The 13,393-nt window shown below is 40.0% G+C and overlaps 1 protein-coding gene across 1 annotated transcript in view; it reads right to left on the reverse strand.

Annotated features, from left to right (window-relative positions):
- Positions 1-10,268, reverse strand: part of LOC139713519 (uncharacterized) — a 30,123-nt gene extending 19,855 nt beyond the window's left edge. Inside the window, exons 1-3 of the mRNA XM_071625246.1 lie at positions 9,895-10,268; positions 4,997-5,324; positions 1,988-3,159 (exon numbers count right to left, since the gene is read on the reverse strand). Coding sequence (XP_071481347.1) covers positions 1,988-3,159; positions 4,997-5,194 — 1,370 coding nt within the window. The 5' untranslated portion in view covers positions 5,195-5,324; positions 9,895-10,268. The remainder of the gene's footprint in view (positions 1-1,987; positions 3,160-4,996; positions 5,325-9,894) is intronic.
- Positions 10,269-13,393: the final 3,125 nt, after the last annotated feature.

The following is a 13,393-nucleotide window of genomic DNA, read 5'->3' on the forward strand; positions in this document are numbered from 1 at the left end:
TGTTATATATTGTATTTGTTCGGTTATAACGAAATTTCGTTATAACGAAAGAAAACTGCCGGTCCCGAGCATTTCGTTATAACGGGAGTGCACTGTACTTGTACTTGGGTATATTTAAGGACTTTTACTTGATTTTTTACCCTTCTATAAGTTTGAGTAAATTTCCAGGTACGAAGAAAAAGTGTAATTTTAGTAGAAAATAGAAAATGTTTTGCAACTAAGCCTGGCATTTGACCCATAACCTTTGACCTTTCAACCTTTTGGCAGGAAATTCCCAGGAGAATCTCCATTAGGTAATACATGTATTTATTAAGTTTCAAGAACAATACTGCAAGCATTGCATACTGTAAAAGTGGAATTTTTTACGGTGTTGAAACTTTCACACATTTCAGGCAACCAGAAACTAGCGCAAAAAAAAAAAAAACACACAGAAAAATTGTTGCTTGCCATGTGATCCAGTAGCTGATGGCTTGATTCCGCGGAATCAAAAACACGCAAAACTCTTCGCACCCGGCCGAGCGTGAAAAAATAGTCGGGCAAAAATATCCACTTTTACAATATACATGTATGAGGAAAATAGTGAAATTCTGAGGGGTTGGCCTTGACCTTTGACCCCTAAAATCCCCTGGATAATCCCTGCCAGTCAGTGCATGCATATGTACCAAGCTCCATGAAAATACCTTGAACTATTTTTGAGATATGGAAAAAATGAAATTCTTACATTTTCACCTGACCTTTGACCTTTTGACCTCCGATCTCATGCCCTGAAACTCTCTCTGGAGAATCTTTATTCAGTAGTACATGTCTACACTAAGTTTCAAGAGTAACTTCAGGCATTGCATATATATGGGGGAAATGATAAAACTGTTAGCATTTGACCTTGACCTTTTGACCTTTAACCTCTTGCTAATTTCACCCCAAAACTATCTTATCTGTGAACGGGTACAATTTCATAAATTTGACCTTGCCTTTTGACCTATGGCTGATTTCACCCAAAATCTAATCAAGTAACTGCCCCATCACACTAATACTTGGACCAAGTTTGGTAAAATTCCACAGTATACTCAAGTTATCGCATACACGAAGGGGGACGAACTTACGGACGGACCACCTGCAAACATAATGCCTCCGGCACCCTTCGGGCAGAGGCATTAAAAACCCTTAAGCAACTACTACATTCTAGTTGCTGTAATTAGTTTTCAACTTGTAAGTTGAAAATGTTAAAAAACAACAACAAACAAACAAGAAGTCACTTTGTCATACAAGATTTCTGTCACAGATCACTGAACGTTTTGGTATTTGTAAAGTGTGAACAGAACGGACATGTCTCTTTACAAAACTTGGGAGGAATGTTTTTTCATCTTTGCAGGAAAGGTGAATATCCACTTGACCAAGGAGCAAACATGCAATGAAGTTACCATTGAGTTCTGTTATGAAACAAACCAACATCTATGTACTTCATGTTCAATTGTACACATGAAGAGTTTGTTCGCAAAAAACCGATAAATCCATATTTGCCAAATGGAGAATTTTGCGATTAAAGGTCAAGAAAAATAAAGAGAATATTAAGAAAATATTTGCTTCTTTTGACCATAATTTCACAAATGTACCTTTATATGTAGTGACCAATAATCATTTAAAAGGTATTATTTTGTACTTTATGACAGAGACCGAACTTCAAAATCTTCAAAAATGGACTTGTCGGTTTTTGCGTACAAATTCTTGACATAATCATACATGGATGACTGATATAACTAATGTGTGTTCACCTGAGGGTGACCCAACATTTGCTCACAAGGCACTTGCTCCCGTCTTATTTTCTCCAACAAGTTAGGGTAGGGGTTACAGTAGTGATAGGGTTTACATAGGCTTGAAGTGAGCATGAAGATTAGGGACAGGGTTATGTTTTTGGGTAGAATTTATGTTGGGCTTAGCATGCAGATACCTCATGGGAGGAATTGTTGCAGGAGCAAATATTGAACCTCACCTAGGTGCTCGCTTTCCTGTAGCCTTCCTCTTGAAAGGTCCTTCAACTTTCACAGTATCCTTTCTATCAGCTGGATATGGAAGGTAATCTGGATCTCTGGAATCATATTGCTCTTCTGATTCTGATTCTGACCACTCCAACCACTCCTCCTCCTCTTCCTCCTCCTTCTCTTTCTCCTCCTTTTCCTTTTTCTCCTCTTGCTTCTCCTCCATCTCCACTTCCTTCAATCCTGAGCTTTCTTCATTAGCTTCATCTTTCACCTTGCAGACACTGGTACCCCGAACTGTTACATCAGGCCCTGGATCAAATTTAATAGCAAGGGTACTGCGCTTGTGTACTAATGTATGTGCCTCTATTAGCTTCCTATTTCCGTCGCGTGGCTGGGTGAAGCGATTTGCCAAATCAACTCGAGGTATCACCCTCGATTTTCCAGTGATGCCTCTTGGCAGCCATTTCATGCGCTTTTCTTGTATTCGTTCTTGTATTCGTTCTTGTCTGTCTGTAGGGATATCTGGCAATTCAACTCGTGGTAGTAGTGGTGACTTTCTTCTGTAGCACCTTGATCTCCCTTTTTTGAACATGTCTGATGTAATGCAGTAATCATGGTCCAAAGAAGGTAATTCATATACCTCGCTGTGATGCTCAGATGATGTGCTATCATTCCCCCAGCCCACTACATCGATATTTTGATAAGCACTACACAGCTGCTCTGCAGTATCCGACTTGACTTGACCAGAGCTAGTTGTGATTTGTGAAAGAACCTCATGCACTCTTTCAGATGGAGGAACAGTACCACTTACTGGTTCCACATCATTAGTGTGTGGGTTTAGGTCAAAGCATGCATTACTGTCCCTTGTGTCTTTTTCTGGTGAACATGCAGGTTCAGATTTCAATACTATGAGGTCAGCTGCTGGGTAGTCCTGTGGTAGACCTGACTCAGACACACTCTCAGATATCCTCGTTGAGGCTGCCACTGTGCCCGTTTCATCTTCTGGCACTGTTCGTGGATCAGAGTTTGGTTGAAAGTCCTCCCCAGTCGACAGGAAATTATTCATCTTTGAGGACAGGTCATCGGGTGTGGAATTTGGTGGTGAGCCGAGCCTCTCCAAAACTTGAGCTGGTGTGGTGTTGGATGACGGTGTAAGCAGAGACGATCCGAGCCCAGTATTCCACTGCAGATGGAAACATAAGCTATCAGTGAACACACTATAGGAAACAGCATCATGCTACTTCTTCCTTAGTGTAACTTTAAATGTTACAAATCTAAACTGTGTGAATTTGTATGCTTGGATACACATGACACTGACATCACATCGTTCACACTACATTGCTGGGTGAAAACTTGAATGTGAGAAAAAAGAAAAAAAAATGGAGGCATTGAAGGTTTCCTTGTTTTCAAAAATTTTAACTTTCAAATTCCAAAGGTAATGCTATGATAATATAGATGTATTCACCAGAATGACTACTTAAAGGAAACCAAAGCCCAATGAGAAATGTGGATTGAGTGAAAGCAGCAACATTAGTAGAACACATTAGTTAAAGTTTGAGGAAAATTGGACAATCTATGAAAAAGTTATGAAATTTTAAGGTTTTGATGAACATTGGAACCGCTTAATAAGGAGATTACTTAAGTTCATGACATCATGTATGGACAATTGTAAAGAAAATATAAAGAAAATTCAACATATCTTATGCTTTCACTTTTCAAGCATAACAAAAGAGCACTTGACTAACCGTTTTCAGAAAGCAGGGGGAACAATAACAAGATGATGGAATGTGTAATTTTCATGAAAAATGCATTTTTGTGGAATTCCCTTCAAATTTTCTTTATATTTTTGTCCACACATGATGTCATAACCTCTAGAAGTCTCCTCATTCAGCGGTTCCAACTCCAAAAGTTTTAAAATTCATAACTTTTGCATTGATTGCATTTCATATAATGGGAATGCACTACATTTGTATATAAACATCACACTACTTTTAAAATGAAAAGGTGCTAAAAAATAGTGAAAATATAGATAAATTGCAGAAGCTTCGAAAGCTAATTGGTGCTATCATTGCAAAGTTTGGATCCTTAAAGGACAAGTTCACCTTTATAAACATAAGGATTGAGAGAATGTAGCAACATTAGTAGAACACATCATTGAAAGTTTGAGGAAAATCAGACCATCGGTTCAAAAGTTATGAATTTTTGAAGTTTTTGTGCAGTACCCGCTGGATGAGAAGACTACTGCAACGCATAAATAACTTAGATGTCACATGCGTACAACAATATAAGGAAAATATAAAGAGAATTTCACAAAATTCCATCTTTTGAAAAAAGTACACATCCCCCTGACTCCTTACCGACAAATGTTATGGGTAATATTATTCCCCCTGCCTTTAGAAAGAGGCAAGTCAAGTGCTCTTTTATTATGCGAAAAAAGTGAAAATATGTTGAATTTTCTTTTACATTTTCTTTATACTGTTGTACGCATATGACTCACAAGCTGAAGTAGTCTCCTCATCCAGCGGTTCCAACACAAAAATTAAAAAAATTCATAACTTTTGCATCGATTGTCCAATTTTCCTCAAACTTTCACTGATGTGTTCTACTGATATTGTTGCATTTTCTCAATCCTTATGTTTATGAAGGTGAACTTGTACTTTAAAGTCATCCTAGACACACATCCTCCTTCATTATAAACTCCTCTTTTCTTCTGCTGCCTGCTGTTCTCTCTTCATGAACCTTGTCTGATCTAATGCGGTAATTGTGGTTCATAAAAGGTGTGCCATAAACTCCTCGATATACTCAGATGACGTGCCATTACCTCCGCTTTCCACTACAATGGTCTTTTGATGAGTACTAGATAGCTGCTGCCCTGCAGTATCCAACTTGGCTTGACCAGAGCCAGCTGTGCTTTGTGAAAGAATCTAACGCACTCTTTCCGATGAAGAAAATGTTGCACTTACTGGTTCCACATCATTAGTGTGTGGGTTTAGGTAAAAGCATGCAGTACTGTTCCTTACCTCCTTTTCTGGCGAGCATGCGGGTTCAGATTTCACTACTATGAAGTCCGCTGTTGGAAAGTCCTGAAGTAGACCTGACTTCGTCACACTCTCAGATATCCCCGTAAAGGCTGCCACTGTGCCCTTTTCATCTTCTGCTATTGTTACTGCATCAGACTTTGGTTGAAAGCCCTCCCCAATTGAAAGAAAATTACTCATCTTTGAGGATAGGTCATAAGATCATCGGGTAAGGAATCTGGTGATGAGCAGAGGCTCTCCAAAAATTGAACTGGTCCCGTGTTGGATGATGTTTTCATCAGAGTTCAGAGATTCCACACCAGGCATGCCACTGCAGATATGGAAAAAGACATTGTACACAGTACCTGTATGGGAAACAGTAACTGCGACTAGCAGCCCCAAACGCGTAGTGTAATGGGGCTGCGGACTGTATAGCATTGAGGATCATGACAGGGGTAGTATCGTGGATAAATATCAACTTAATATCAAAAGATTTCTTCAATTTGGGGACTTACAGGTGAAGTTGAGGTGTTGACAATAGGTAACGTGTAACATTTGGTTCTGCCAATAGTCCCTTTCTGTTCAAATTGATGACTCGGTTGAGAGGAACCTGAGAGCTACACTGAATTGACGGCCAGCGCATGCGCACACATTACATGCACACAAATTTCAAATCCATTGACCAGATAAGATATCTGTGTGTGCAAAAGAAAGATAAATATCTGCCAACTGCACTGTTGAGGCTGCAGCAGAGCAGTTCTAGAATTTACATCTCTACAAATTTCAATCCATTGACCAGATAAGATATCTGTGTGCGCAAAAGAAAGATAAATATCTGGCCACTGCACTAATGTTAGAGCAGTTCTAGCTAGAATCTACATCTCGATCATAAAGTTACTAGTCCCTATCTGAGATGCCGCATTTCGTACCATTTACATGTGGTAGAATTTTTGGCACGGGAGGTCGAACCTGATTATGGACAATCTGCTTTAACGGTTGGTTAATAGCCTTTATGGCCTTTTAGATCTTGTCAATACAATGTATAACGTTAGAGGCCATCTTTAGTACATTCTTTAACTTTCTCTTTTTTGTTTGAGCGTGTACCGCTCCACGGATACGGGTAGACTGCTAAACGTTTAACCTTACTTAGTCTTAGACCTATAGAATATATTTTTATAGAATTGTTTTAAATTTAAGTTTATTCAAATGTCTATTTATTTCATAGCTTTTTAGATCTTGTCAATAGATGCCTATAAGGCCAAGTAAAAAAAGAAAGCAGTTTCTCGTCCGGGTTTTTTGAGCCAGGCGATGAGGGAGGTCCTTACTATTTGATATCTTACTATTTTTTCGAGGATTGTCAAAATGAAAGTAATATGTGTTTCTCGTCCGGTAATTCTGAGAAAGGTAACGAGAGAGGGGTTTACTATTTTCTATATCCAATTTATGAAATGAAATATCACTCTGGTAGCTGTGTTATGAGAGACCAGGTCCCAAGTGTATGTCTTGCCTGCACTCTGTGCATTTTCAAACAAATAGATATATTATGTACCATACTTGAAACGAAACTTCATGCATGCAGAAATACATTTGCTTTTTCTTTCCACTACAGATGTCAAGGGAAAATGACCATCTTAATACTGGTATTTCTGATACCAGTGTACTTGCAATTCTGATGTATTGTGCTATTAATTGAAACAGGTATAAAACATGTCTTTCAACAAATGTACGACTGAAATTAATTCCATGATATTCAAAACACTACTTTATTTATCATTTGTGTTTATGACTTTTTGAGTCCACACAGCTGGTATGTATAGTTCTTCACAGTACAATTGTAGCACATTCAACTGGAAACTAGCTTGTACAATTGCAGATGGATGTCAAAATGATACTGATGTGGCATTATAGCATTAAACATTTAAAGATGTTTCTTCATGTTCTAAAAAGACATTTGATAATCACTCATCATTTGGATGATGAATTATTGTATACCAAAACTACATAAATGTAGTAAAACATGTACCTGTGCAGGTAAGTCACATTCTCCCTTCATTTCTTCCATGGCCATCATTACAGTGATACCAAGAAGCAGCAGTGATATAAACAGCAAAATACAACGTGTAATGACAATTTCAGTTCACGCTCATCAAAACTGCTTATTACTTTTCAAAGTTTTGGCTATTAACATTCGTTTGTGGGTGTATTTTATTTGTTTGTTTTGTGTGTTTTTCCCTCGTGAAAGACGTAATGATTTCTTCGTATCGAACGTAAACTGCATGTTTACCGTAAATAAGCCATTCAGCTCAGCTCAGCTACGGCGCATTCGATTCATCGAACTTGCAGTAACCTCTTATAGGCAGGAGCACATGGCGCATTCCTTTAAACTTGAAAGTGAAGCCACGTGTTTGTACATCGGCGCTTCCACACACAGCGCGGCATTTTGCGATCATCGTTATAGCAGACTTTCCGATTCCAGTCAGGGGAAAAGGAATTGGAATACTTCGGAAAAGACTGATGTTTAAAATCTAATGAAATGAAAAAAGCCTGAAAACAATGCGTGATTATGTTTTCATAGTAAACGATAATTGGAAACACGGAACAGAGTACCGGTATCGCATCCGCTCACAAAGAAGCTCTCTTGAGAAGATGAAAGCATTCCACGTCCCCTGCTAGATAGTGGAAGCTTCCATAATCATCCCAGCAAGTTTTTGGAGGTACATACTTGCACTTGTACACATTCACTGCGAGAAAGCAATCAATCAACGCTGAACATTGCGTAGTTTGGCATCTTTATCGTGCTGGTGACCAGCTCCATACTTCTGCATGTGTCGTAATGTTATGTTTAGAGCCTGTAGGCCTCATAAGTCGACGAGTTTAATTCAAAATAGCAAAAAGAGGGAGATTGAAAAAATACGAATTCTGGTGGACAAATATGAATTTTGGAGCTGCTGAGTACTAATTTGTGCTTCCAAAGGTTGGCAGCTCTGGGCCCCGTTTTATGAAGAGTTAGAATTGATTATGAAGTCGATTTCAACTGTAAGTCTATGGCAGACTGTGTAGTAAGGAAAATTAAAATTGATTTATATCTTTTGATAAAACGGGGCCCTGGTATTAAAGCCGTTCGCTGTGCACACGTGCGCTTGAGATCGGTTCTCTCCATCACTGCACTCCACTATTTTTTTTCCAGCTCCAGAACGCGCGCATGCTATGCTGGCTGGCTGGTCTCCTCTATGACTAGTATGTGGTTACATCGCGCAATCAATCTAGCAGCATATGAAGCGGGCAACAGCACGAGAAAAATGTACAGAAGGTGCTCAACGTCCTGTCTACACCACGACGTACCGAGTGCGCTGTACATCACAGCCCAGGCCGCGCCCGCCCGCGCCCATCCAATTACAGTTCAACTGCTTTGTGGGTCATTCCTTCTTGCCGAGCTCGCAGTGTGAAATGCATGCGTTATTACATACGCACTACAGAAGCTACAGCTGTACTACAGCTATAAAGTAGAGGACGCAAGGCGTAATTAGAAATGAGACATCACGATTGGTAGGTGAATTGTCGATTTTTTTTTCGGCGGCCGAAAAAATAGTAAAATATCAAAAAAGTCGATGCGGCAACTGAAAATCGATGCGAGCGGGGAGCGGGCTGGGACGAGAATTATGAATTTCTTGGTATTTTCAGCGCCATTTTGAAAATAGTAAATAGTAAAAAAATCGACGCGGCGGCCAAAATCGATGCGCGCGAGGACGAGAAACTGGTTTCTTTTTTTACTTGGCCTAACATTAGAGGCCATCTTTAGTACATTCTTTAACTTTCTCTTTTTTGTTTGAGCATGTACCGCTCCACGGATACGGGTAGACTGCTAAACGTTTAACCTTACTTAGTCTTACTCTTAACAAACCTATTAACGTTTAATAGTATAGAATGTATTTTTATAGAATTGTTTTAAATTTAAGTTTATTCAAATGTCTATTTACTTCATCATAGTGCACAATTGCCCTTTTACAGAGACTCCAACTCTCCCGTTTTCGACGGGAGATCTCCCGCCAAAAACCCATTTTTGCAAAATCTCCCGTTCTCCCTTTTGAGATTTAATTTCTCCCGCTCTGGCTCTTTGTCTCCCGTTGGAAAGGATTTCTTACATATTTCTATCGTATGTTGAAAAAATAAGCCTTGACGGCTAGATAGCACCAGAGTCTGAGAGCATCTCAGTCCGGGAAACCCGCTCATGAGGACTGCTCCCGCGTACGAGGACTGCCCCGCCTCATGAGGACCGCCCCCACGCCTCATGAGGACCGCCTCATTGATCATGAGGTCCCCTATTCATTTCTATTCATCTCACATCTGACGTATAAATTGTCGCAACTTTGCACGGTGATTTTTTGTTACACACATGTTTTAATGGGCGCTCTGCATCGGTTGATTAAAACTCGATTTTTGAAAAAAAAAAATATAGTGGACATGTGTGTGTAACAAAAAATCACCATGCAAAGTTGCGACAATTTATACGTCAGATGTGAGATGAATAACAGTTAGAAGTGAATAGGGCCTAGGGGGCCTCATGCCTCATGAGGCGTTCCCCCCCCCCCCCCCCCCCCGGGCCTCATGAGGCGTGGGGGCGGTCCTCATGAGGCGGGGCAGTCCTCGTACGCGGGAGCGGTCCTCATGAGCGGGTTTCCGGACTGATCTAGAACCCTGGGAATTTCGCGCTTCGCACACATCAACTTTGAGTCTCCCGTTTGCTAGGGTAGGGGTGTCAGGCGGGAGAATCTCCAGATCAGAAGGTACTTTGGGTTGGAGTCTCTGCTTTTAACATGTTGAAAAACTAAATGTAGACAAAATAATTATCTCACATATGATCTAAAAAGTTAGATCTAACATGTAGATACACATGCACTTACAAGTATACGGTATGAACCAGTGACTGAGTCTGAGTGAGTGTTTTCAGAGAGTGTCGGGATCTGCAACGGGTTGAGATGCAGTTGCAGCTGTATTGCAGCTTCAGTTGTTGGACGAGGTCTGTATCAGTGAGTGTGGTGAGACAGCTCGACAGCGGAACAACAGACAGCATCAGCGCTAGCGATATAGCCGCCTTGCCGCCCAGCTTCTCCAAACCCATCCGGACCGGACGCTACAAGTTCCTCGCTTTTCTTGGGATTTAACGAGGGGATGAAACGTTTTCCACTCGACTTTCCACTCCTGACAGCAACATAGACAGTGTACGTTTATACGCGTAGCATCTTATTTACATGCGCCATGCACGTACATTGGTATACGTACGTTTATACTGTATGTAGGGTGGGATATGGATGGGGGCGCCGGGATGTAAAGCCCATACCCACTGGTTGTATGGTAACACCTGTGTAAAGCCAAAGAAGCGCCTTTTTTTTAGCGCACGAGCTGTTCTTGCACCGCGTACCTAGTCCAGGCTAGGCTCCATAGAAAGTGCACTTAACCTTGTTTTTTGATATATACAATGTTTTTTGATGGATTCTTGTCAATTCGAGGGTGCTGATTCCAAATCCGATTGATGCCACTCGCGTAACCTTGAGCATTTTCGGCAAAACGCGAAAATCCAAAATGGCCGCCATATATGCTAATTTGGCCATGATAATCCCAGTTATGTCAATTTTATGACAAATTATTCCATCAAAGTTTTTTAAATTTTTGTTCCTTGAGTAATTCTACTTGCACATGCAAGAAATTTTTCATTTGAAGAGGTATATTTAGTATTTTAAGCTTATTTTCAATTCAAAATGGCCGCCACTCCTATACTCATGTACTATATGAATGGCAAAAAATATGCATAGAAATAGAAGACAAATTTTCAGTCACATACCTATGCTTTTATCAAGTTTTGCATGTGCAATGCAAATCTGATGAGTGCCACTTAAGCGAGCAAACAAACAAGCAAACGAACAGAAGGTTTATTGTTTTTAGGCTTATTATATTCTTCTTAATACAAAACTTCAAAATGGATGCCACTCATATACCCCTGCACAATATGAACGGCAGAGCGTGTGAAATAAACAAATTTTCTTTTTTTTTTCTGTCACTCAGGTACACTGTTTACCAATTTGTGTGCTGATTATAAATCAGAAGGTTGTTACTAACAAAGGCTGTTTTATTTTTTGATGCAAACATCCAAATTTGCTACCTCAATCTGAATTTTTCCCTAGGTATTTGGACAAATCCACCAAAACTTGAGTTGACGCCAACATCAAGATCGTTTATCAGGAATTATTATAGATATGAACATTTGATACATATACTTGCCTTGAGATGTTCAACATCAAAATATTCATTCTGATTTACTGAATTAAAAGGCTGAATCCTAGATGATGACACAAATGAAATTTCCAATTAACTGTCCTGTTCTACATTATCTAAAAGCGATATTATACAAACTTTTCAGTCCCCTCATCCGAGAAAGAACACGAGGCAGGGGAAAGTGGAAAAAGGGACCACCTCACTTCCTATTGTCAAATCTCTGAAATGAAAACAATGCCCCAAAGTTTTTAATGTTAACCCAGATGAATTACATATGGTAGATGAATTTTATCTGCGGGTTTTTTTTTTCGGAGTGAATGTGTTTGAGTATAGGCCTATGATGTCGAGGGAGACTCTGAGATCTGTACAGTGCTGCCTCATTCTGAAAGCAGTGTTATAACAACTTCACACTGCTTGTTTTTAATCTTCAGCATTTGCAGATTCAGGATTGCTCTCGGTAACCAGACCAGCTGTGTTATGGCCTCCTTAATGGTGGCTGTAAACTAACTCCAGAGGTCTTTTTAACATATTATGTGGTGACATTACATTCACTTCACGTAGGAAGTTTGCAGATGATCTTGCCTTTACGTCTCATAGAAAGTCCTTGGATGACATGAGCCGAGTACTGACCCATCTCAAGACAATAGTGGAGTACTTCATCTTCTGGAGACTTTCCCCCAATCTTTATTAGATTATCATCAGACCCATGCCTTCCATATTAGTAACCATCTTGCCAACGCTATGTTCAAGGTAGCCCTCTGTGGCGAGCCTTCCAAGCATAGGCTAAGGAAGTCCATCCTCCTTCACTGGCACTCGATCACTCTCCCTCACTCTGGAAGGAAAAGATGGCAAGTGTCACCAGTGCCGTCAACGCATACCCTGACCTTCCAAACACGATAGCATGGGGGGGGGGGGGGGGGGGGGCATTTCATGAAGCGTTTTGTCTGACAAATTTGCTCTCAGCCAATCGGATGCAAGGATTAATAAGCTTATAACAGTTTGTCAAAAAGAAAAGATCTGACAAAACACTTCATGAAATGCCCCCTTGAACAACCTCCCCTCAATGCGCCTGAAATCCCACAAGCCTAGATTTCCTTACTGTAACTTGAAAGCTTTGACCCCAAAACAGGTTGGTGCAGATGCTGGTCTGATGTCATCTCTGATACCACCCAAGTTACCTACAACACTGTCTCTGGCCTGGCAACAAAGCCACAGGGCTTCAACGGGTGGTGATCAAACAAGTCTTCATGTCTTCATCCTGTTTCTATGGCAAATAATTGCCCTCTGACCCCTGAGGAAGTGGTGAACATCACCAGATGTCGTTGCAATTAAAACAATTGCAGGACTAATATGCATCTTTAGCCTGAGAATTCTGCAAATTTGGGGCTGATGTCGCCTGCTGCTAAACATACAATTAAAGGGTTCTTTAAAGACAATAAAAATGACAGTTTTAGTTTTAAGACAAGACTGAATGAGATCATGATGTCAAAGTGTATATTATCAACACCTTGGAACTGTGAGAGAACTGAAAGAGGTACCTCACATTACTCCTTGATTGATGTTTAATGAACAGTTTGTACGGTATTGCATTAGGACAGTTTCGTTTATGCCTTAACAGTTTTTGTTGTTTTAATTCAAGAAGAAAATCAGGTTTGCTCGGTAATATCAAGGCGGCACTTCTAAATTAAATCATATCAAAGTGATGGAGGTTATGATCCATTTCGAACTCGCCTCAGGACTGCTCCCTCCTCCCCCCCCCCCCCCCCCCCCCTCAACTCCTTGCTGGAAAAAAATCTACAATGTAAAGGGTTTTTAGTTGTGTCATTAATGTCCGATGTGTTTTTGTCTGCATCCATGTATCTCTGCACTTACTATATAGGATTTTCTGTACTTTGTTAACATGGTTTTAGGGGAATGCATAATACAAGCTTTGCTTTCTAGCTTTCCCTCCATTTTCAACATTATTTGATAAATACCATGTATTTAGGTTCCTTAATATATTGTGTTAGCATTACATTTTTATATTCAACCGGCATGTAGAATATGATGGTATATTGATTCCTTGCGAGACGTTTAGTGAACTTATATTGTTGAGAATTTTGTTGAGACAAAATGAAATATATACGAAAT

This window comes from Diadema antillarum, unplaced genomic scaffold (assembly GCF_040938485.1).
Source record: "Diadema antillarum isolate AM-2024a unplaced genomic scaffold, OU_Dant_1.0 seq00001992_RagTag, whole genome shotgun sequence".
Taxonomy (NCBI): Eukaryota; Metazoa; Echinodermata; class Echinoidea; order Diadematoida; family Diadematidae; genus Diadema; species Diadema antillarum.